Source organism: Ornithodoros turicata, chromosome 6, assembly GCF_037126465.1.
Source record: "Ornithodoros turicata isolate Travis chromosome 6, ASM3712646v1, whole genome shotgun sequence".
Classification (NCBI taxonomy): Eukaryota; Metazoa; Arthropoda; class Arachnida; order Ixodida; family Argasidae; genus Ornithodoros; species Ornithodoros turicata.
In genome coordinates this window covers 18,476,544-18,503,068 of record NC_088206.1, presented here as the reverse complement: position 1 = coordinate 18,503,068, position 26,525 = coordinate 18,476,544, and the positions used below count along the sequence as shown (strand labels likewise).

The following is a 26,525-nucleotide window of genomic DNA, read 5'->3' as shown; positions in this document are numbered from 1 at the left end:
ACATTGAAAGTATATAACCACCAGTCCCGAATATGTACTATTTACTTCACAAATATTCACTTAACACAGGTTATATGGAACAGAGATAGAAGTTGGAACTCGTTGCCAGTTAAGTTAGACTGTTGAAAGATGGAAGCCACTGAAAAGGTTAGCCACAGAACATAATTGTAGGCCTGCTCCACGTCAGCTCAGACAGGGAGGTCCCATTGACCTTCTGAATTTTTATGAGTTTTCATATATATTTAGACGCTCATCGCAGATGATGATCAACATTGGTAAAATTAATCATTCGAATACTTTCCCTGCAAAAAATCGAGAAATCCAGCCCTGAATTCGATTGTTGCAATTTAGCCGTGTTTGCACGTGTATACATCCTGAGTTCTACAGGATATAGTAGTGCATTTTTTTTTTTTTTTGTGCTTTAGTGTACCTACCTGCCAGCACTCCGAGCGCAAATTTAGGCGCACAGGTGCAGCGCTGCATCGTATAAAAAGCGGCGAACATGCTCTGTCGCGCAGTTTTGTTCAAACTTCCACGCTTCTTGCTCTGGCTGTCGATATCTCCGACACGTTCGTACGCAGTGGGGCCGCGTTTTAACGCGCTAATCAGCAGCGTACGCCTTTGGAGAAGAAGTTTTTGCGTTAGATGAGAGGCCTAACATCGGGCCATATCCTGGCAAAATATATACGAAATCAAGTGGGACCTTTCTGAGAAATACACGCGCAAAGTCCATGTTTATTTCAAAATATGCCTGAACATTTGCCTATATAAGCACATGCCGCTAGGAAGTATATGCAGGATAGATATATCAGATGAAAGAGCATTAAAAGATGAGTGAGCTGACACCAAGTATTGCGATCAGGGACATCTATAGCCAGAGATATCAGGCGTTGAAATTAGGACAAAAGTGCGCGGGAGGGCATGTTCACCATTTTTTATAGCACACAGCGTTGCACCTGCGCGCTAAAATTTGGTATCTGACAGCTGGCTTGTAGGCATAATAAAGCAGCATCAAAAAATTTCACAACAGTATCTCTTAACACTCGGGAGGTATACTATTTCCTCATTGAAAGAGAGTAGCGTCATCCTTGTTGCCTTTGTGTGTGAGGGAAAACACTGAACTGCTCGTTTGGGCTCTGACCAACAGGGCAACACTGCTTTGCTTGTCGTCGGCTTTCCTCTCACTGTAGTATATATTATAGTCCCTCATGGTGGTGTACAAGTACTGCCTTGTAGTGAGGTGAACTGAATCCTTTGCAATGTGCCATCTAGCACACCTCGAATACTGAGCTGCATAGAAAGCCGAGTGCTACACAGTCACGTAGTATCCCTATACAAAGTTTCTTGAAGGTATCAGAAAAAAAAAAGGCATTCCAGTACAACATAGTGTTTTACAGGGGGCCTGCACGGGCTGTCTCCATTGCATCTTCCTCGGTTTTTGTCAGTGGGGTGTGGCACAGCCCAAAGTCACGTGCATAATAGCAAGCTTGGAAGACAAATGAGACCTTGCCAGTTTGGAATGTTGCAGACTCATCAGCAAGGCAGGTGTCCCCATGCATGACGGAACCTTGTGATTTCATGGAACATTTCCTTTGATGTGCCCTCGTGAAAGCACCTGATCAGTCACAAATATAATAACACTTTAAACCTCCACTTTTCAATCTTTTTACCCCTGTGCCTTTAGTAAAATGACTCTTGGCCGCCTTCTGCATTTCTTCTCTCCATGCCTGAAAATATGAAATCAGCAAAAATAATGCAATGTCCTCAGTTTTAACACAATTGGCATGCGTGTTTTGTAATTTCGTTGCCCCGTTAAAAATTCAGCATGAGAGCTCTGAGTAAAAACACAAGTACAAAATAATAAGAATTAAGCGCAACTAAAGATTACTGATGATTGTCGGAACCAGTATATTTCTTACGGGCTTCGGTGTTGAGATGGAACAGGTGGTCCAATTAAATAGTCCGAACACGCCACACGAAGCCGGCAGAATGGGTGTACATTACACGCCAGACTGTCAGTTTATGCTACTGCATCATTTGTTGCAATACCTGCAAAATAAGTGCGTTGAACGCGAATGGTATATGTGTATTAGTGAAACAGAGCATGAGACGTACTTACCTGCACTCGCGCGTCCTAATTCGCTTGGTTGTGTACATTTACCTGGTGCTGCTGAGAAAAAGTGGACTTGCATTTGTTGCAATCTGCAGTAACAGAGCGGACAATGGAGCAATTTTGTTCAAACGCCCTCACCTTTCAACCGAACATGCTACTCGCCGGCGTTGCTGAAACGTCCCCTCACTTGGATAACATAGACGGACGTCCAGCGAGGAGCTTGGACGGAATATTCAGCAAAGCTGCATCACTGGCTCCACATCCCTACCACACACAAATCCATCCTCAAGCAAACCGCTGTCTCCTAGCGCATGCGCACATGAAGCGAGCAGACGACAAGGCAGCGGCAAAGAGGGCCACGTGATGTTTTTGCTGGCGCATGCGCAGCGCAATTCATTTTCCTCTCCCGAAGGCAAAGTTTTCGCGATTCCAGCGAAGCCGTAGCCACCTGACGGCGATTTCGAAAAGCTGCGAGTGGAGGTCCGAGCGCGCGTCCGGACAGGGAAGCGGTACGGCGGTACACGTTTCTCTTGCTTATGGACAGAAAGCCGGAAAGAAAGAATGTATCGAAATCGAAAAGATGAATGTTGCATTACTAGTTTCTTCTCAGGCCTTCTGCAACACCATTGCCGCTCCTTCGAAGGCTGCAAGTTCAACATGGTTTTCTTCCCATGTGACTACGTTAGTCGAACGGATTCAAGCTGCGCCCATAGTAGACCTGTGCGCCGCCGATTCGCGCCGCCGTTGCCGCCGATCTGCCTCACGCCGGCGCCGCCGCTGGCGCCAGCCCGGCGCGCCGAGGGACCACGCGCGTTCGGTACGGCGTTCCGTGGTTGATCTCGTTTCGTGTGCGGACGAGCGCAAGCGGGAAGCTCAAAACGATTGCGCGGTGCTGCCTTCGAGGTTTGCCATGACATCGGAAACGAGTTGTCCGTTCCGAAGGAAAGTGTCGTTGTTCTCTATCGATAAAAGTTCAAAGGCCACAAAAACGAGCGGGGTCTGACGCTACTTTGGTGGTCTTGTTCTGCAAGATGGTGACAAGAAGAGGAACATCGGTTCTGATTTATTCTGTGAAGAGTGCCTGGTGGGCGCGAAGGAGAAGGACGGAGATAAATCATTTGAAAAGTTAGTATCTTGAAGAAGCATTTGTCTGATGTCTGACAGTTCTGCTTTTTGCGGAATAGGAAACCACACGCGTTTATGCGCGTAGTGCCTCCTCGCACGCAAATAACCAGATGATTACTGCTACATCCCATGTTAGGTACCACAGGGCCCACGCTGGCCCACGCTAATGGCAACGGTTAGCATCTGCATGCTCGCGCCGCCGACGCCGCCGACGCCGACCGAAAAACCGGCTTGACGCCGCCGCCGGTCAAACTGCCATCGGCGCACAGGTCTAGCCCATAGTCACTGATCCGGACATGGATATGGATTTCTCACTGGCCGAGTTCAGAAGCGCGCTGCTGCTGTCTCGGGTTCGGTCCTCTCCTGGGCCGGATAATGTCACCTATAGGGTCAGGGTAGGGTCAGGGAAAGTACCCGACAGTTGGAAGCGCGCACGTGTTATTCCGCTATTGAAGCCAGGCAAACCACCATCGCAGCTCTCCTCCTTTCGACCAGTGAGCCTGACTAGCTGCCTTGGGAAGTTGATGGAGCGCATGGTACTCGCTAGACTGGAGTGGTGGCTCAAACATCGCCGCGTCTTCCCGGAAGAAATGTCAAGCTTTCGACGGCACAGAGCAGCAATAGACTCGGTACTCGATTTAATCACTTCTGTGGAAGACGCAAAGGTGCGCAAGAAGACTGTGCTGGCTGCCTTTCTCGATGTTAGGCGGGCGTACGATACTGTCAGCCACGCTTCTGTCCTCCATGGCCTTGTTGATGCCGCCCTGCCTTTCTGAGCTCTCTCATGGCTTACTGATTTCCTTCATGGACGGGAACTGTTCGTCCGCACAAGCCAGGGGGATACAGACTTTGTCAAGTTGACCCATGGGGTGCCCCAGGGAAGTGTTCTGAGCCCCATCTTATTCAACATTGTTATGGCGGGCCTTCGAGGTTGCGTCGGTAGGAAAGTGGCTATCTCCATCTATGCTGATGACATTTGTATCTGGACCACCGGTAAATCTCGTCCTGCGCTCCAGCGACGCCTCCAACTCGCTCTCGATGCTATCCAGCAGTACCCGTCCCTGGCGGGCTTAGACATATCGACGGAAAAGACAGTAGTAATTCCTTTTACAAGGCGGAACATGAGGCCCTTCCAGCTTTCCGTTGCAGGCATACTGTTCAAGCACGTGTCTCACCATAGGTTCCTCGGTCTCACTGTTGATGCTAGGCTCTCTTGGCGGAGGCATATTGCAAGCTTGGAGATCAAGATCCACCGTTGGATTGCAGTGATCCGTCGCTTGGCAGGCATGAGATGGGGCAGTGACACGAGCTCTCTGTTGGCCGTCCACAGGGCTTTGGTTCGAGGGTCCCTCGCGTATAGTTTGCCAGTGCTTAATGGCCTGCCGACATCTTCTGATCATAAGCTGCAGTGCCTCCTGGCGCGAAGCCTCCGTGTGTGCCTCGGCGTCCCCCGAGAAGCAGAGACCCGAGCAGTTATTGCCGAAGCGAGGGACACCCCGCTGGAGGTTCTTCGCTACGGTGAGACCTGCCGACTTTTTCTCCGCCTTTTATCCCATCATCGGCGGCACCCGCTCGTTTCGAAGATCTTGAGGCGCAAGCACTGCAAGGTCCGCTCGGTGATGACTCAGCTGAAGCCTAGCGTCCCGCGTTTCGTAGTGAAGACAGTGGCTCCCAGTGCCCCTCCATGGTCTCTGTCAAGCCCAGTCACCTGCCTAACTGTTCCTGGCCTGCATGGAAGGAAAAGGGATACAGCCCCGTGTGTCGCCAAGCAGCTTACCCTGGGCATGATGCACGACAACTACACGGCGTCAACGTCAGTTTTCACTGACGGGTCATCTACTCGGGGTGGATCGTCCTCGGCATTTGTCATTCCATCCCAGTCAGTCTCCTGTGGTCACCGTCTTTCTCACAGAACATCGTCTACGTGTGCCGAGCTTTACGCCATTCTATTTGCTATGCAAAAAATATCAGCCAGTCCAGCTCAGTCCTGGGTCGTCTTTACAGACTCAAGACCCGCGCTCCAGTGTGTGGCCAACTTGGGGATACGTGGACTCCTCGGTCCTGTTGTCTTTGACATCCTGCAAGCTTATATGTATGTGTGTGTGTGTTCTTCTCATACTGTTGGAAATACCGCACACTTTCTTTTAATAGTCTTCTAATTAAGAAGAACGGAACGGAAGTCCCATGTGTCGAGCCATATATCGCACGAGTTTCCTGATTAGCTCTGTCACCACAAATTTATCTTAATATTGATCTTAGTAATAAATTAAGTAATTAATTAATTAATACAGAACGGGCAACCGGAATTTCTTTCTCACGTTGACATGTATGCATTTTCAGACCTCAGGCAAGGTAAACAATATCACCGTACTAATGCGGCATAGCCGAGCATCCACTATGGACGGTCTCTGGGAGAGACAGATTCTGTCTGGTGTCCCACACGTATCAACGGATGACAAAGATAAAACTACCACACCAAGTTGTGTGTGAATACCAAGAGCAGTGCAGAAAACGATTACTTCAATTCGCCAAAGCATCTCTTGCAGCACTCAGATGTTTGCCGCAGAGCATATGACGTATATGTTAAATAGTTACACATGTATGGTGTTAAGGCAGGGGTGTCAGATATACTCATGAGTGCAAAGGATTTTCAAAATATCTGTTATTCACGTATAACGTTGACATACAGTCACAGAGTTCTGCGAACATCGGGTTGAAAGCTAGCATCACATGAGCACGTTTTATCACCGCCACACCAAACAAAGAAGTGTTCTCTTGAGCTCTTGCAAATGCCCATGTAAACGTTAAAGGGACTACGAAATTTCCCGAACCACCATACTTTTTTTTCGCTGGAAACTGTTCTTCCCGCAGAGAAACTAATATGCCACAAATTTTTCCGGACGAAATCGCTCCACTCTGCGAGGAGCGCGCGCTGGAAATGTCTCTTCCGCGTTCATCCTCTCCTGCGCATATTTCCCTGTCCATGGTGTAACTGTACGGACCGCACTTCGGTTCCCCGTTACGTCACCGGTGTTGCACAATGGCAAGTAATGCCACGAGCTCGCGCTGTGGCCTGTGGCTGCCGCCACTGCCGCCGTCCAATCGCGCATACAAGGTCACAAGGTCTCTGGTCGCGTCTGAGGGTTGAAGTTGAAGCATTACGTTTTCTTGGTTGGAGGCGTTCGGATAACATGCTATAATGAACAGCTTTTTCCATGTGAATCGTCTGCTACAGTTGAACTGGCAAGTATGACATGTGAGCTGTACTTTGTTCATCGAATGTATTCGTCGTCTCATCTGCGGCCGTTCACAACAAGGAACTGACGCACCTCCGTGGCTTTGAGAGTTTTGCTGACGAGTTACGTGGGCCTCTAGCGATTCACCGCAACATGTATTGGTTGTGCCGCCGTCACCAATGGAAAGTGTCTGGTGGTTGCTTGGCGTTGCAGTTATATTTACGTCAGTTGCAGTTATGTTTACATGTTAGCAATCTGACAACAAAGTATGTGCGTTGTGAAGTGAGACTGTGATATTTGGAAGATGCCCCCTTTGTTGCTCGATTTGTTTGCACGAATCATCGTAAAAGACTGGGTGACCTAATGGTCTAATGTTTTGTTTTACTTTGTTTCAACTACATTTACATCATTATTGTTATTATTCACAGGAGCTTCGCGCCTTTAGGCGATTTTGATTTACTCCGCATTTGTTGTTCTACGGGTGGCATGTTTCATGCAAGAATTTATTTATGAGCACGTCACGTATCCTGTATTCAATGTTGGACACGTCGTAAATCTGAACATTTAGCGTTGCCAACCACCATGCCTACAAAAACTCAGCTGTAGCGTATTCTGTAAGAGTATTCTGACATCGTATTGACTTCTGATAAGTGTTTGTCGTTTAACAAATTTATTGTTCAACCAGGTTTCCAATACTGTGTATTACATCCATAACCCAAAGACTCGGGGACACAATCTCACGACACCTGTTCGCCTGCTTTGTTGCTCTCTTTTATTATTGTGTTACGTAAGCTTGAAGTCAACAGTTGTGTAACTGGAAAAAAGCAAACCCCAGTACTGACGTAGCGTGCCCAGTATTTTGCAATTAGAAAAACGACAAGTAATTGGCACTATTTCAAGTTAACTGCTTGTTCGTCTTCTGGCGGAAATCTGCTTTCTTTGTGAAAGAGCTGTTCCATTTGCCACCGGGACAGAGTCCTCGCTATGCAGGCTCCTCCGAAGGTGTGAACAATATACAGAGCCCGAATGGTAGACACGACACTGCATTAAAGAGGAATCTGGAAAGAGGGTGCACAGCATTTGTCTGCTCTGAATAGTGGGTTACAATGATCATGCTGTCTCATCTAAGTGGTTTCAGGCTCCGCTGAGGAAGTCACCTGTGAACATGAAAACAGGTCAGTGAAGCGAAAAGAACGGATACGTATGTTCAACATATCACATAAATATTCTGTTGAAATATGGTTTCTAAGATCATGCTAAACGAAGTGTACTTTTATCAACAGTGCACCACCTGAGTTTAGGGACTAGATCCTACTTTCTTTTTTTTTACTCTCTCTGTGCCGTAAGCGGCGGCAAGGTTCGGAGTCACGCAGATGAGAATTAACCCATTCACACAATCCTGAAATCTATGACAGTATTTGAACCACACGGACTGAGAGACCTTTGTCAGCTCCAATAACGAAAACTACTCACACCTTTGCGCCGTTTAGGTGGATGTTCTTTCCCAGGTGTGGACAGGTATTGTGATGGTGCTACACCTTGATTCAGACGACACTAAGCTCGTTATCCAGTACGTTGAAGAGGTTCAGCGTACGCTTCGTAAATTCGATCATGCAAATGTCCGCTACAAATACGAGCAGCTAGTCGATGGCACCGCATCGTCTTTCCATTCCGGCGGTCCGATTGATTTCTGGCGTCAAAAGCTGTCCGTCTCGTCACTGATAAGCATGAAACATTGGGTACCCTGCGAATATTGACGTAAATTGGGGCAACCAACTATCCAACATCGTCTCAGCATGTCGACGAAAACCACAGGATGCGACGGTCGCGCGAAAGCTGCTGTCATGGAGATTTCTACCATTTCCACTCCCGATGAACGCATACGCAGGATCGTACGGCGCATGCTCCAGGCGGGATTCCTCGGCTCGGCAACACGTCACGATGACGTGTTGCTGAGCCGGCCGTGGTCGCGTCAAGCTGCCCGCTGTGTCTCCGCTCGGCAGCTCGCCACGGCGCGGCGCTAGCTGTCCTCCCTTCGCCGCTCCGTTTAAATTCGCTCCCGAGAAATCCGCTCGCGCGACGAAGGTAAAATTTCGGTTCCAGACTCAGAAAAATGTCCTCTTTCGAACAAAACCAAGAAAAAAATCGTTTCATAGTCCCTTTAACTTGTGCATTACAATTTTTTATGATTACGTGTGTCTCAAAGGTCAAACAAGAGGTATCTAATTCCTAGAAACACTACACTTCCAACGGAACTGTTGCTGCCTTGCAACGCTCACATGTAAATACTACGGGACTATCAAAGGAGAAATTCAAACATGTATTTCCTTGCAGAATACTAATCCATATTCCAAAAACACGTGCTATGTCCCTCTTCTCAGCAACTAATCCCAGCTTTGCCTTCTTAGATTCTAAAATGTCTCCTTTGTTCGCTCAACTCCCGACGCATGTAAACAAACTCCGACGACGGAAACTGTTTGCCTATATTTCTTAGTTGAGCTGCACAGTATGAGATGACCAGCAGACAAAATTGATTCCGTCATGTCAATTTGTGGGTATCGAACCTGAAACAGATGAACATAATTCCGCCGACACCGCATTCCCTACGCTGGCTTTGGTCGGAGACCTCCTTTCGTCCGCCATCTTGGAAGTTCGGAGCGCCACCTGTAGTTCATTGGAATCGCGAATAGCCAAGTGGCGTTAGAGGTGTGCGCCGCCGCGCCGATGCGCCGCCGCTGAGTGCATAAGCCTCGCCGCCGCCGCCGATGCAGAGGGATCGGCGCGGCGCCGCCGCCGATACTGCAAGAGCTAGCCGTGGCAAGAGTCCGTACAAGAGCCCGTACAAGTTCTTTGTATTGGTTAAATCAGAAATATAACTCTGCTTTTTCCGACAGTCGTCCATTCAGAGCATGCTGTCAATAATTTGTACTTAAACCTTCGAAACTTAGTGCTTGAAATACTATAAAACGACGGCATCGTGTTCACGCCGCACTTTTACATAACACTTACAGAAGCGGGACGGGGGGCAGAGAAGGGTCACGCCGATAGAAGAAGATCGGCGTGGCGCCGCCGACGCCGCCGGCACAAAAACAGGAGGTACGCCACCGCCGAAAAATTTGCCCTCGGCGCACACCTCTGTGACGTGCCCACAGGGGTGGCATCCAATGTATTGCTCCGTAGACGAAAGCGTGCTGGTCGAACGCAATGCATCCTGGACAGGTGCTGGTCGCACGTCACAGCAAACGTCAAGGCACACGTGACCTTAAAGATGGCGGCGCCCGTGATCGGCGGCCAAACCGTTTGTAAACAATGCGGTTGTTGTTTCTGGACGACGTTTTGGATGTTTTTCGATCACGGTAATTATTTTTATCCGATAATCTCGCAATAAAACGCGCAGTTTTACACATAAAGCCTCGTATTGTTGACAATTTCCAAAGATGTAATATGACGACCGCGCGTTAAGACTTACCGAGCCGATGTGATGTACTTAAAGGGGCTCTGACCAGAAACTGTGGGAGCTCTTTCGTACTTGTAGTCGATAAAGCACCCAACAAGGACTCTCCATGCGAAAATTCACGCATTAAAACCCCACGGTTTCTCTAAACTCGAATTTTAAACATTCGACTTCATCCGAGTGCAGCACGCCTAGCGACAAACCGAAAAAACATACGTTGATATAGAATATCCACCCCGGCCCACCATCAAGATGACGTCAACACGGGGGCCACTTGCAACACCCACAATTGGCTCAAACGCGTCACGTGGTCACGCAATATCTGTCAATTTCCTTCATGAAATGGCATTTCTACGTTAATATGTTTTTGTTACAGAGCCTCAAAAAGAAAAATATACCATGCATTTATCACCTGCAACAGTTTCTACGATTTTCTTTTCAATCTGTACACGGCGTTTGATATATGCTTCCGTATCCGGTCAGCTGTAATGGATGCCGTATGCCGAGCTTGCGAACTGCGATCTTGTGTGACTCCCGGTTCATCCTCTTTGTTCGGGTCATTGGGTTGGTGTTGGTCACCATATTCTGAACGTTTCACCTATCGTTGCGGTGTACTGTTCTTGATCTGCTGCGAAGCGACGAACCGCAACGGCAGTCATTCGCCTCAGCGAACTTCTGTCTGCTGCATCTCAAAGGAGCATGGGGACCTGATGATACCTTCAACTAAAAAAACCAAATGTGCTCTCGTGTGGTCCTGGCGGAAAAGTAGTATCAACCAGGTTAGCACATTTATTTTTCAGTTCCAAGTCTACGTACTGAAAACCATGCAGGTGCAGTCGATCATTCTCGTAGCTGTTGTGTAACGCGTATGCTTTCTTACATATCCCACAGAACCCTTCACTTTTTCGACCAAGTTATCGTTATGAGATCCTTCTGATGGCTTCTTACTAGGCTATGCCGCTCCGAAGCATTGAGATGACGAAGCGTCGTGGTAGCTGCGCCTTCGAAAGATGAATCAGTCATTCCACACTGTGCTTACTGGCTTTGTATAGAGTCTGGAAAATCCGACAGACTTGGACTGCCTTTTTCAAGAAAGTTTGAAATGTAAGTATGTGTACATTGGTGGTTTCACATATCCACCACATATTGAGCGTGTGTATGATTGTACTTTATATGCTACAGCGTATCAGCGTACATTCTTATTCAACACGTAGCGTGGCAAACTCGACATCAGTCACACAAAGCCAACAATTGCCTTTTCTTCAATTGCTGATTTTTATCATATCATGTTTTTGTCTATATCTCAATTTACCAACCAACAAAGTATATTATTTTAGTATAATCATCTGATATTTAACAAGTCACAGTTTTACCATGGTTTTGGCGCACTATAGCCCGAGTTGCTTATGCATCATTAAATTGAATCATCGTCATCTTCAACCGCCATTATTCAATTGAGCTGCCAGGTGGATATAATGATATGGCAAGATATATTTTTTGCTGTCATCCTGGAATTGCTCATTTCAGAAGAATAGTCACCGTGAAGTTTGTTTTCGTTTTCAGAAACATTAAGAGGACTAAAACCAAACACTTTTCTTTCAGAGCATCCCTTATGCACCTGGATCTCAATTCCAATCTGTATTACAAGAATGACAGACCACTCAACAGAGATGAACATCTGAAAGTGAAAGAGCTGGAATGAAGATACGTTAATCTGTGTCAAAGGTTCTTAGTGTGTGTGCGAGTCGAGGACATAGGTCTCAAGCTTATTACTGTCTTCAGAAGAGGTGACAATCATGCTCCTTCTATCTATTAACCAGCTCCACTTTTTAGGGTTCCCTGTAAACTAATGGAGCACATCATGTACTACCACGTTGTCAACCAAGTTGACTCTGTCAATTTCTTTTTTTAAATTCCAGCATGGCTTTAGAAAAGGGTATTCAGGCAAAACTAACATAGTGGAATTCGTTCACAGCATTTCAAACTGTCTTGATTTCTGGGTCCACGTAGATGTAGTATTCCTTTTATTTTGTAAGGGCTTTTGACACTGTGCTCTACGCTCGCGTGTTGGCCAAAGTAGCCTAATTAAAATTTGATCCTGCTACCTGGATATGCAGTTTCTCAACTAACCGTAACTGTGGCGACAACTCGTGAGGAGAACCTATCATATTGCCACCATGCAGCATTTGTTATATTACAATCGCTTCACATTTTAATCTAGTCAAAAGCAAGGCCTTTTGGTGATCGGTCTTGTATAATTACGTGCCCCTCCGTTATGTAACACCACACTGGGTTCTTCAACCTATGAGAGATAAATAAATATATTGCCAAGTAAATTGTCTACAAGGCTCGTTATTCCATTTCGCCACACTACCAGAAGCAATTGTTAGAGTAGTGGCCCAGGGTATGAAGCTCGCCACTAGTCATCATTCAAACAAAGTTCATAATGTAAAATGCTTTACTCAGAACACTGGCTTAACACAACAATTAAGAATAAAGAGAGTAAACGTTTCATTGCCTATCCAGGTGGCATCATCCCTCCAACAGGGAACAATAAAAAACAACATCAAAGGAGTCAAATCGGTGGTCCGCATTCCTTTCATCCAATGTATTTCATACGCTATTTGGAGGGCACTGTGCCCATCAGGCATTTTGACTGTGCATATCAAGTTGAGTGCATAGAATGTGATGCAACCTACATTGGCGAGATAGACAAAAGACGTGGGACAAGACTAAAAGAGCCAGTTGCCAGGGCTACTAATGCTTAGCTTAACTAAACAGGACCGAATCAGTCAACCACTGCTGTCCTAAGGGACATATATTTTGATGGTGCAGTAACCTTTGCTCATGACTAGCGATGGGGCCCTAGAAAGTTCTTAGAATCCTGCTTTATCAGGCGTGATGCTTCAGCCTGTAATACATACCGTGGCCCCCTATCGGATGTGTAAGATTCCCTCTTAGATAGGCTGATGTGCTCATCTTTGGCCTCTGTTGTACTGATGATGCCACCCGGATAGGCGACAAAACGTTTACGCTCTGTTTTTATTCGTTATGTTGAGCGGTGTTTGCAGTAAAGGACGCTACATTATGAGGTTGTCACCCGGCTTTTGGAATATATTTTCAAATAAAGTTGTTGTTTTACAAAGCTCAATACATTGCAGAAATCATTCTTGTTGCCTATTGTTTTGGGGGTGCCATTCTTGCAGTCAAATGAAGCACTGAAGGGCCAATTTAAAAAGTAAAGGCAGTCTGATTTATGTTCTTGCCGACATGGCACAGCGTATGTACGAGGTAGCTCCATTTCAGAAGCCTGAGAACACTCAAAGCAATTAGTGTGCTAGCATCAGATATGGTGTACAGCATTACATATTTGCTTTTGCTAGGGCAACTAAGAAGGGTGGATAGAAAGGCAGTTACAACCTGTTTCCACAAAAGACACTCAGATTCATTAGCAATTTCCTCCAAGAGAGCCAAGGCTTTTTCTAGATTACTAGAACATGGGTACCTGGTTATAAATAACAAGAATTCATCTACCAGAAGTCAGTGTTTCACACACCCTGCTTTCCATCAACACTATTAAAAGGTGTGACACCCAAACCTGCACAAAATTCCTGGAGAGTCTTTACTGGACACTGTTGCTGTCCCTCTCGCCAGGTGCTCTCCATGAACCCGATTCACAGTTCTGGATGCACTGCCTGAGCTAACTTCAGCATGCTTTCCCAACACGAATGGTAACTGCTATGAGGAGTGTTGTACTTACTGAAAGCAACATGAAATGCTGTACCTTGACAGGTAACGTTGATATCCTTCTTAAGACCGTAGAGAGATGTTCCTTGCTCCCTTTCTTCCAAATCTTACTATCAGACGCAAGCCCACTTGCCACCAAGCCAATGAGATGTGCCTCACAGTCAGTGCAATCAAGGGAATCTATCACTGAGGCTCAGAAAAGCTGTTTTCCATCGGGATCTGATCCAGCACTGAGCCGTGAGTAGCCCCGTGAAAGTACCAGGGTTTCTTCGAATTTTAGATGTGCCAGCATTTGTTTTCCTCCCCTCCTTTTTATGTAGTAGCTGATTACTTTAGCCTTGTACTGCTTTGGAGATTGAAGATGTGGAGATGATGTAACAGGTGGAACTAGGCTTTATGCAAAATGAGGCAAAGTGTGACTATGTACAAATCTTCTGAGAATGTCTATGTATCATTCACACAAAGAGAGGATACGTGTTACATCTTTTTCCGGTTTTGATATTTATTTATTTACGAATATATCTCAAAGGCCATTGCAGGCATTACATGAGGGGGGACATCAACACGGGTCACTTAACAAATACGGAAGTTACAAGGATAATACATATTTGGAAGACAAGACTATTTTTTGTTCGTTCATCAGTCTTGCTCAAGAAATTGTACACTGTAGCAATGGTACACAATGTCACGAAAGGAGTGCTCATCTATCGTTCTGCAAGACTCATTAAAAAGGACTAGTGTTGTGTTTCAACACAACATGTTGAACTCATGAACCATGCATCATCCTGAGAGCTATATATCATCCTAAATAGAGATGCTGAATTATTTTAAATGTGATAGACGAGCTGTGCGAAGAGGTACCCCCAGTTAGGATCTTGGGTACTTGAAGCCTGTGGCATTTTCTGTGGGAAAGGCTTGCCAGACCCTCTTCACTGCACAGGCTGGGATGACCATGATCTTGTTTTTTCCAAGCTTGTGCCATACTCACCTTGCAAACTGGCGATACGCAGTGTATCTGCATCGGCTACACAGATGTACATAAAATATAGTTTAGGCAAATAGGTAACCGGTTACAGTACAGTGTGTGTGCATTGTCATTTCTACATGTACCTGAGAGTAACTGCAGTTTACCTGCCCACACCTTGTACATTACTACACATGCTGTGTTCTTTTAGAACCCAAAATTGTTTTACTTTTCACTGAATCGACAATCGAGAACACTCAATATCGCTAAAAACCTACGCTAAAACCTTATGCACAGGGCAATACATAAAAACGTGACTCAGGACACAGCACACTGAGAATTACAAAATTCCTATATTGGTTTTCTCCAGTTCAGAGTCGTGTACTGTATAGCCTTTTTATGTGCTGCGCCCTGTACTGGAGTTTTTAACGACTCTATTGCAGGACCAAACCAGTTTTGGGCGCCCAAATTTTAACATCGTTCGACAAGGGCACATGTGACTCACTTGTGAATACAGTCGCTCATAGGTTCGCGCTGCCCACGGAGTTCAATATGCGACCTTCAGGACAGTCATATTGAAGAATAGAAGTTGAAAATATTTCTGGGTTGTAATGCACTCATACTGCAGTCATTCGGCAGTGTTTTCGAGCTCCTTGCAGCACAAGCATTCGATCTCCTTCGGCATTATGACACACCAGCCACACCGGCACCATGAACAGCAAGTGCGCATTAGATATCAGAACACGAAATTTCTGAGAACGTTTACATGTTCGATCACAGTGTACGTTAAAAAGATCATCGCTTACCTGAAGACAGGCGACTCATGCTGTTTGCTTCATCTGTAACTGATGTTCGTAGAGCTCTAACTTCGTCTCACATTCGCGGCATCGGCGACGTTTCGAAAGCCTACCGAGCTGTTCAGCACGCAGAATTTTCTTCTCGATGTCTCGATCGCAGAAAGGTCAGAAAGAAGTTCCGGGCTCGAAGTCTCCGCATTTCTGCTTCGACGTCCATATTGAAGATCGCTTTCCGGACGGATGCCGGCGCTCTCACAAACTCACTAACAACAGAACTTCCGGTCCGGGCGCCCAATGAAAAGTGGCCCTCGCGATTTCGTCACGCACACGGAAATTGGCGGATGTCCACTGCAAAGAGGCTAGATTTCGGCCCCGATTGCGCGAGTTGAGGGGGAAAAGCGAAGCCGGTTTTCAGCTCCCTGTTTGGCAAACTTTGCCTCCGCGCACAGCCAAAATATTTCGCGTGTGGCTTGGAGGCATATTATACCTTCGTAATAGATGCAAACGAAATATTTGTCGAACTTCTGGTCAGAGTCCCTTATGTTGCGGAAGAAGCACCGCATAGTTTACGCTGCAAAATACGGTCATCCCTTGGTGTTATGACGGTGAAAATATGTCGGTAAGCGGCAAAACGACATGTAAACAAAGTGACATGACCTCAAAATGACGTTTTCTATGACGTGCGACCAGGACAGGATGGCAGTTTTGCCAAAAGCACCCGCTTGAGGGTAGTTACAACAATGGCGGGTTTGTGTCACCCCTGTGGGCGTGCCAGCCTTCGCATTGCATTCTGGGATGCTCCTGTCTACCATGTGACCGCTCACGTGACCCCAAGAGCATGCGCATGCCAGCTCCCAAAGCAGACCACGGGAGCCGTGATTGTCTTGCAGTTGAGATATCTGCATTGTGATGAACGCCGCGCGTGCAGTTTTATTTGTGTGTGTTCGGAGGTTTACTCTTCGTTTGCTCTTCTATTACGTACAAGACCGGTCACGGTCTGAAGGACAAGCACGTGGGACTACAGTAGAAACATCACTTGCGGCAGCGACGTTTGTGTGACGACGTGGCCACTTTTTGTGTGTTTGTTGCTGAAGTGGACAGTATGCAGGTAATCAAACTTGTACAACAATGGAGGAAACCAAATAAATCTGCTGCTGTAGCACAGTGCCAGCTTCCAAACGAACGATTCAAGATGACTCTCTCACAGACAGGGGTACGAAACAATCGATCAAGTACGTACTTTTGAATGAAACTTTATTCCCGTGACAGAGCTGCTTTCTGTTGAACGACAGCAGTAGTAAGAGGCCGAGAGCCTGGTTCGAACACCACGGCGTCTTGGCCACCGTCGCGAATGTTTTCCCGCTTATCGGCGGCGGCGCGTGTGCGGAGGGTTGTCCGCGCGCTTACCGGCTGGGGGAGGGCTGTGCGTGCACTTATCGTAGCGTATTTTTCAGCCTGGGCCGACTTCTTTCGCCATTTTTCCTCTTTCGCTCCCTTATCCATCAATGAATTACGTCCTTGCACCAATAAATTACACCAATGAATTACGTCCTTTTGCGCTTCGCCGCGACCAGCCGCGACAAAAATACGTAAACCGCAACCAATTAATTACTGCAACAAATGACCTGCTTCGGTGGCAGATTTTTCTCTAAAAGCTGTCCACTGAAGGTCCCAAAAGGGGTATTACCCATTTTAATGCCGACAGCGCCCTGCTTAGAAGTTACGCTTTTTTTACGAAACTCATTTGCATTTTTATTTAAATAATGAGCGCCTCCCGCTCATTCACGCGGTGCGCATCTTGTAGGCGGTATTGGACAGATACTTGTAAAAAAGAAAGTTATTCGATTGGTGCACCGGTTCGCGAATTATTTAGCCCGGGGATTTCACTGAAACACCCGGTATATAGTATTTATCCGAACGATGCGCAGCTACCCAGAGCTGACGAGCCGCAAACACGGCGGAACACGTGTCCTCTGGTGCTGTCGCATCGTTCCATGAGTATCTGTTTCTCTGCGTGCAGCCGTAGAAGCCATATCTGTAATTTTGAATTTCAAACACGTCTAGTGTCATTTACTTGTTTCTTTAATGGCTTTTTTTTCCTCATTATAATTCACTGGCTTGCACTGTGGCATTGAGGGGTGCTCAGTCACCCTACCACGTGTATATCGCTCGCTGAGCGACCCCTGGTTTGCCAATTCCGAACGATGCGCAGCTACCCGGAGCTGACGAGTCGCAAACACGGCGAGACACGTGTCCTCAGGTGCTGTCGCATCGTTCCATGAGTATCTGTTTCTCTGCGTGCAGCCGTAGAAGCCATATCTGTAATTTTGAATTTCAAACACGTCTAGTGTCATTTACTTGTTTCTTTAATGGCTTTTTTTCCTCATTATAATTCACTGGCTTGCACTGTGGCATTGAGGGGTGCTCAGTCACCCTACCACGTGTATATCGCTCGCTGAGCGACCCCTGGTTTGCCAATTCCGAACGATGCGCAGCTACCCGGAGCTGACGAGTCGCAAACACGGCGAGACACGTGTCCTCAGGTGCTGTCGCATCGTTCCATGAGTATCTGTTTCTCTGCGTGCAGCCGTAGAAGCCATATCTGTAATTTTGAATTTCAAACACGTCTACTGTCATTTACTTGTTTCTTTAATGGCTTTTTTTTCCTCATTATAATTCACTGGCTTGCACTGTGGCATTGAGGGGTGCTCAGTCACCCTACCACGTGTATATCGCTCGCTGAGCGACCCCTGGTTTGCCAATTCCGAACGATGCGCAGCTACCCGGAGCTGACGAGTCGCAAACACGGCGAGACACGTGTCCTCAGGTGCTGTCGCATCGTTCCATGAGTATCTGTTTCTCTGCGTGCAGCCGTAGAAGCCATATCTGTAATTTTGAATTTCAAACACGTCTAGTGTCATTTACTTGTTCCTTTAATGGCTTTTTTTTTCCTCATTATAATTCACTGGCTTGCACTGTGGCATTGAGGGGTGCTCAGTCACCCTACCACGTGTATATCGCTCGCTGAGCGACCCCTGGTTTGCCAATTCCGCACGATGCGCAGCTACCCGGAGCTGACGAGTCGCAAACACGGCGAGACACGTGTCCTCAGGTGCTGTCGCATCGTTCCATGAGTATCTGTTTCTCTGCGTGCAGCCGTAGAAGCCATCTTAATCTGTAATTTTGAATTTCAAACACGTCTAGTGTCATTTACTTGTTTCTTTAATGGCTCTTTTCCCCTCATTTTATATATATATATATTTGTCTAGCAATAGATAGTTTGATCAGAATTAATTATCATCTACCATTCTAGTCACCAGTGGATTATGTTATCAAGACCGCTCCTCATTTTTTGTTTGGTCAGAAACGATTTGACTGACGAGTGAAATAGATGTTCATATGGAAACAGTCACACAGTAATTTACTGTAACGACTACCCTACACCAGATCATAGCAATGGTCAGGAACACCGTTATCACACTGTTCAATCGAATTGGCAATACATTGTCAAATATCAAAGTTACCGAAACACGAAAGAAACACAAAACGTTTTCTACTTACTAAGGACCCTCAAACGTATCTGCATGCGTTCGATAAAACAGCGTCGATGAAACGAGGTTCAATGAAATGGGCGGACACCGTCCGGATAACGATTTTTCCGGTTTAACTGAGTTAGAAAGCGAGACATGACAACATACGAAACACAGCAAGCGAACAAGTACAAACCGAGTACAAACCCAAACAAAGTATACAAACCCACTCCTTACCAGGTCCTCGAGATCAGTCTTGTTGTAGTTGTAGCTGACGGCGGAGTAAATAAGCAAGATAATCAAGTTCACTGAGTAGGCAATGTAGGATGGAAGATGTGCCTTCATAATAACACCGTAGAGAATGTAGAAGATGCACACACCTGCAAGTGAATGGAACAAGACGCGGATAAGACGTGGAAATAATAATAATAATAATTGGGGTTTACGTCGCGAGACAACTGAGATCATGAGCGACGCCACAGCGGTCGGTCTGTGGATTGCTTTTGCGATCAGCAACCTTCACCCGTCACCTTCGCTCGTGGTACAGCATGCAGCAGCTTCCCCCACGGATTGTGACAGTTGTGTGTTATACTCACGAACGAACTACTGTCCCCATGTGTTCGAATAAACGTTTGTCCAGAAAACTTTTGACCAAGAGCATTGATTTGAGGTGATTTGGGCGTGGACCACCTGCCGGGCACATTTGGGACTAGCAGACGATGCTATCAAACGACAACCATCGTTATTGATGTGTGATGTGATGTGATGTGATAGAAAAAGAAAAAAACGGGGATTTAAGTCGCGACAAAGTCAGACTGGCTACCCCAGACATCTTAGCCGCAGTTAGTCGAAATAAATAAAAAGAAATAGAGACATAAATAAAAAGAAGGATAAAACCCGGTAGTTGGAGGACGGGAGACAAACATCCGGAACTAGTGGGAACACTTGACACAAACGAGGGACCAGAAAGTCTCAGAAAATGTCAATTCTTCGAGGAAACGTAGGAGCGCTTTCAATGCAGGTGCTTGGTGATTGAATGGCTCTGGACCCAGGAGCTTTACAAGGTCAAAACGAGTGGGCAACATAACACATTTAATACTAATGAGTATGAATACATGTGGAGTACGAGCGAGTGGCTCCGATGCTCGAAGGAAAACGACTGCCTAGAGAGGTGAGAGTCCGGCCCGACAGCGGAGGTGCACTCTGACCCGATGTTATAGGCGCCCCGAATGTGGGCCTCTCCATGGGGAATGCACCATTGGCGTGGGTGCCGAGAGTGTTGTCTTTTAGCCGCATGTCTGGCACACAGTATTTATCTCACAAGTTCCTCGCTTATAAAAGTTCTTAAATTTCAGTAATTTCTGGAATAATTTTTTTCGAGACCTAGACTGCGAAACACCGGCTTAGTTTCCTAACGAAATTCTCTCGGAGCGGGAAATATATTTTTCGCAGACGATCAGTGACCCTGCCGCCTCCTCACGCGAGAGAGAGAGGTAGAGAGAGAGAGAAAAAGTCGAGTTTGAGGTATGAAAAGAAAGAAAAAGGGGAAGAGTCTTGCTTGTGCCTCTTCCCTTTCCTTCATTACGATGCGCAAGATCCACAAGTGAAATCGATTCACGTTGAAACAAGCAAAACATTTTTTTAGATATGGTTCAGAAATCCTAACGCATGCGAAATATAGTTCCCTCTTTCTTCCGAGCAGACACGCAACATAGACACACTCACTGTACCAAACCATTGTCGTTGAGAAATTCCCACACAACACATTCGATTTCCCAGAGTGCAGAGCTGTGCCGAAGCTCGGGAAACTCCAGAACAGAACAGACCTAGAACACCAACGACAAACGGACGCTTTGACTAACGTAACCCGGGATCGCGTGCCTAGTAGACAAGTAACCTTTTGACTTCCAACTTCACACTTAATTATTGGACTTGTCTCTGTACATAACTTGACCACCTCGATATGAACCGCCTCTTCGTAGTGGTCTTGCGTAGGGGCTGGCACTAGTTTCAAGGCGTACCTGATACCTGATACGTGTACCTGATACGCGTACCTGATACGTGCCTTGTTTGAGGAGACAGTTGTCGTGTTCGTCCTGGGCTGTCACCATTTCGCTCTCTGCTGCTGATCCAGTTCCTACGCCTGTCTTGACGCTCCCGAACGAAGTGCTCGAAGTTTCCACAATTGAAGCACCGTCGCTCTCGAGTAGTCTGTTGCGTGGCCCGTTTGTTTGTCCTGCCTCATCTCGGTGGTCAACTCTGCAAGCATCTGCTCCAACCGCTCTAGACGGTGTTCCACGTCCTCCATCTGTTCTGAATTGGTCGCAACGGACCGTACGGGCAGTTGTTCTGTGTCATCTTCTCATTTCTCTCTTCCTTCGCCGCAACCTCTATGGCCTCCCGAAATGAAGACGGGTCGCGTGATAGCACAAATCGTCTTGTAGGGTCCCGCAAGCCTGTTAAGTACTTCGTGAGTAACTGACCGCCCAACAACTCTCGTGTCACAGCATTCTTCTGCTCGGAGCCTTCTCCACTCAAGGTCTCCAGCGTATCGTAGTCAAGTGCACGGAGGCGGCTAGCAAATGACCGTATTCCTTCTCCATTTAACTGTCTTGCTTTCATGATGATGATGATGATTCATGTTTTAATGGCGCATCAGCTGCTCAGGCCATAATGCGCCAAAACGGTGGTGCAAAATTTAATTGGGTAAATTAAAAATAACTGACCATGCTGAAAACAGTACATTATTTAAAGTAGCCATAAAATATTCCCACAAGTAAAAAAGTGCAGTTTACAAACAGCTTAAAGAGCCAACAGGTATCTCTTAAAAAAGTTGAATGATATGTTCTAGTAAACGGTACAAAAGGCTCGTTACCAAGCAATAAAACAGGGTGAACAGGTATGATACTGGTAAAACTCAGGAAGATGATGATGACGCATGCGCTCGTGTAATGGACATGTAATGAGGATATGTCGCACAGAAAGTTGCTCCCCACAGTGCAAGCCTGAACTCGAGGAGATTGTCTATCCTCGTGGCAACCTCAGACTTCAGACTTTTTTATTTTTCTTTCTGTCATCATTTATATAAAAACTATGTAATTAACAGTAACACTATGCAAGCCTGTGATGTGGTTCTGTATACATGAATACTACAGAAAAAGAATATGCAATGTCATTTACATGCAGTCAATGTATATAAAAAGCAAGGTAAGAGATTAAGTTTGAGTAGGGGGACAGTATCGTAACAACAAGATTGATTGATTGATTGATTTTAAAAGAAAAAAATGGAGATGGTAGTCTCGAGCCACTCGGGACTGGCTACTCCAGGACGCGTTATTAATAAAAGAAAGGGAAACTACACTAACCTCGACGCTTTGAAACGCTTTGAAAGAATAAATGAGAACATCATCACCGAGCTTGTCACCAAAAGCGAAGTCTCAAGGCACTAAAAACAAAGAGTGTCACAATGTGTCAAACAGGTCCGTCGAGACAAGAAATTGCACAAGGGCGCGCATGGCAGGTATGAGCTGATTTGCTGGCCAGCACCCAAGAACCTTTTCGGTGGAGTATGGCCGATTATCCAGGCGAGACAGGGACGACACAAGGGTATATCGGTGTGCACTGTACCTCGGGCAGTCTTGGAGTATATGATCCACGTCCTCAACTACATCACACAGACTGCAGTTGGGGGACGGGACCATGCCGAGCTTAAACAAAAGTCGTCCACTGTATGGCACGTTGAGGCGAAGCCTGTAGATGAGCGACGTGATGGGTCGAGGAAGCGCTGACGGCATATAAAAACGGAGATCTGGGTCCACCCTGCGCAGGAACGACGTAGAAGGGACACTTCTGCGCCAGTGTTCACTGCACAGATGTCCCATGAGAGCACCAATTGCTTGCTTCGCGTCCGCTTGGGTGAAATACGTACGGTGCGTCGGTACGCCTCGTGCCACATGAGCCCGTCTCGCAAGTAGGTCGGCAGCCTCATTCCCAGGGACGCCACAATGACCTGGGATCCACTGCAAGGTGATGTTATGTGTCTGTGTGACAGCACATGAATACTCCCTGAGGACGTCACACACCAGTGGAGCGAGGGAGCTCGAGCCCAGGGTGCACTGCAGAGCTTGGAGGGCGGTTTTGGAGTCACTGTATATGGTCCAGTGCATCGGTGGTTGACGGGACACAATGAAGGAAAGCGCCATAAGAATGGAATGCAGCTCGGCCACAGCAGCCGACGTCGGGTGCGACAGCTTAGCGCTTCGTTCAATCGACAGCTCAGGGATTACGAATGCACAGGTAGAGCCGGTCTGTGTCGATGAGCCATCAGTAAAGATTTTAATTCTGCCTTCATCGCGATGAAGCAGACTCAGGGTGAGTTGGCGAAGAACAATTGTTGTAGCCGATTTTCTGGAAGTCAAGCCAGGGACATTGACATGCACAGATGGTGCCTGAAGGGCCCATGGAGGGACTGCGGGTAGAACCAGTTTTTTATGCTTTGGAATGAGGCTGCGGTGAGCTAAAACGGCTTGGCAGTACCCGGATGCTGGTCGCCGAAGAATGTCGCGCACTAATGTGTGACGGTAGTGGCGAGTGGAGAGCCTCATGTAGTGCCCAAGAGATTGTGCCGTCCGCATAAAGATCAGCGAAGGCTCCTTGGCTTCAGCCATGACAGGGGCAGTTGACGTTGATTTGTGGACACCAAGGCACTGTTTCATGCTCTTTGCAAGGACGGTTTCCAACACTTGTTCAGACGAAGGACAAAGACTATGCAACACTGGAAGATGGTACATTAACATTTGTCGTATGAGGGACCGGTGCAGACCAAGCAATGCCCTTGTAGAAAGCCCCCAGCGGGCACCACAGAGGTATCGCAGGACACTCAGTCGAGACTCAGCTCTACCTCTCAGACAACGAACCTCCGCTCTCCAGGACAGACAGCGGTCAAGAACCACACCAAGAAACTTATGGTGTGTAACACGCCGCACGACATTCCCACCTATATGAAGCTGAAAGTTCTTCAAATGACGGCGAGTAAAAGGAAAAAAAACAGTCTTCTCATGAGAGAGGTCCATGCCTCTGTTTTCCAGGAAAGCAGCTACAACATCAAGGGCACACTGTAAGCGGCGCTGTAGCGCTGGCCACTGCTTGCCGGATGTCCATATGCATATATCGTCAGCATACAAGCTGATGTTGACGCCCCGTGGCAAGAGAGCTGGTAGAGCAGCCATCACGACATTGAAGAGGAGTGGGCTGAGGACCCCGCCCTGTGGGACACTTGCTGTTGTGCTGTGATGAGACGTTTCACCATCCGAAGTCATCAGAAAGACAGTTCTACCACGTAGATAGTTGGTTATCCACCTGAGAGCTCGCCCAGTAACGCTCAGGGAGAAAAGCTCATGGAGTACATGGCCGTGGCTTGTAGTGTCATAGGCTCGCTTAATATCAAGGAATGCTGCCACGGTTAGTAGACCATCCGATCTAGACTGTTCTACGTGGGCTACCACATTCAAGACACAATCCATTGTACAACGAGCTCTCCTGAAACTTGGCTGCGCCGGGTGTAGGAGCGTCCGGGACTCCAGAAACCAGTCAAGGCGGTCCAATATTAGCCTTTCCATTACCTTGCCCAAGCAGCTTGTGAGACTAATGGGACGAAATGAAGCCAGTTCCCTTGGCGACTTCCCTGGCTTCAAAACTGGGATAACTCGAGCCGCTTTCCATACGTCAGGCACGACACCAGTTCTCCAGGAGTCATTAATGAAGCACAGCAGTTTTTCAAGCGACGCATCCCCTAAGGAGGCTATGGCCTGATACGTAATCCCATTGGCCCCAGGTGAGGATCCTTTCCTAGAGTGGGAGATTGCTGACTGCAACTCGTTGATGGTAAAGTCCAGGTCCATGACAGGGTCACAAGCCATGCAGCCAAAATCAACAAGATATCTCAGCTTAGGCACAGTGATCACTGACGAGAGCCTCTTTTTAAAGGCATAAAGCGAGGGAGAATTGCGGATAACAACAGGAAGACTATTCCAGTTCTTACCGGAAAAATAGCAAAACGAAAACATCCCAAAGTCAGTATGAGGATATGGCAAACTCAACATAAAATCATCAGCTCGATTATCGTAAACACTTGTGCTAAAATGAAGAGTTGTTAAACAGGAATTCACAAGATTATTGATTATTTTATACAAGAGTATCAAGCACTTATACTTGATGAGCACAAAAAACAGCCAAATGTGCAACAAAGAAAATGCAAATGTAACCGTGTCATGAGGTGGTATTTGTAGCATTATACGTAGCGCTCTTTTCTGCAGAACATACAGATCACGGAGTCGGGATTCATATGTCAACCCGTAAACTTCTAATGCGTACGAGATGTGGTTATGAAATAATCCACCATCGTGATAGATGTGTGTGCCCAAGTCGCAGTCGAGATAAAATGACCTCGTGTAAGCGATTGTTGGACGACTTGTATGTGGACTTCCCTATGTGGTTCTTAATGAGATAATGTTTGTTCATGTTCAGTTCATGCCAGTGCTGTTGCCCTGAGTTTTTCATTCTTGTCCTCAAGATCAAACGAAGATCCTGAGAAGGAACATCAAATGGAGTTATATATCAAGAGAGTGGGATGCAAGAGCAGCTTTGTCAGCGACTTCATTTCGAGCAATATCCACATGACTATAGGCACCCAGCAAAACCTCAACAAAATATCACATCCAATTATTTTACTGGCCAAGCATTGAGCTTTTTGCACCAAAAGGCTTGTTTTCTGGGTCCGTGAACCCCATATTGCATGAAGCCAGCTAAGGCAGTAAGAATCAGTGTAAATAAGTAACCGAGGAGTTGATGCCGTGTTGCAGGATGTCATTTAATGCTGTAATTATCCCATAGACTTCAGCAGTGAAGATGGACATGATGCCTGGTGATTGCACATGTTACTCCTCGTAGTCATGGCCCGTCAGTGGAAAGTGCTACATGTTCGCAGGACAGCATAGGCGGAGTGTCGCGCTTTCTGTATTTTGACAAATAGAGATTACATTCTGTAGGCAGTTGCCATGCCGCAACAGGGTACTTATACTCAGAAAAGCCACAAACTTCGATCACCTGCAGGATATGCTTCCTCATTTTAGAGCTTCGAGTGTCGGTATCATATTGGGCCGACACTACCGTTTTGAACTCCGCGTACGTCTTTGCGTTGGCTAAATCCCTGTTTCGCCAGGCAAAGTCATAAGCCTCGCCCACAATCTTGCATCTTGCGATACCTATGAGCTGTACATCATGCCATCCGCCCATATAGCAATGGCAATGTCTGGGCAATGGCTACGCGTCCTGGGCAATGTAGCGAGCGCCATACGGCAAATAAGTCAACTAAGACCGGCATACGCTTTCAATTAGGAATTCGCGAAGCTTTCAGGCCTGGTGTAATGCATGGCGGCCTAGCCATGACACCTTACTACCACCCAAAATGGCGACGAAAACAAACACGGTGAAGCGGGAATTTCGCGACAAAATTTTTCACAGACTACTCTGAGCTTACGCTGCAGATGTACATCCTCATA

The 26,525-nt window shown here is 46.7% G+C and overlaps 1 protein-coding gene and 1 long non-coding RNA gene across 3 annotated transcripts in view; both read right to left on the bottom strand.

The window, feature by feature from the left end:
- The window catches only part of LOC135399318 (uncharacterized), a 123,350-nt gene that overhangs the window by 17,067 nt on the left and 79,758 nt on the right, over positions 1-26,525 (bottom strand). The window lies entirely within an intron of this gene.
- The window catches only part of LOC135397682 (uncharacterized), a 57,133-nt gene that overhangs the window by 2,469 nt on the left and 28,139 nt on the right, over positions 1-26,525 (bottom strand). For both annotated transcript variants that reach the window (XM_064629288.1, XM_064629287.1), the window contains exon 4: positions 19,204-19,346. In XM_064629288.1, coding sequence (XP_064485358.1) covers positions 19,204-19,346 — 143 coding nt within the window. The remainder of the gene's footprint in view (positions 1-19,203; positions 19,347-26,525) is intronic.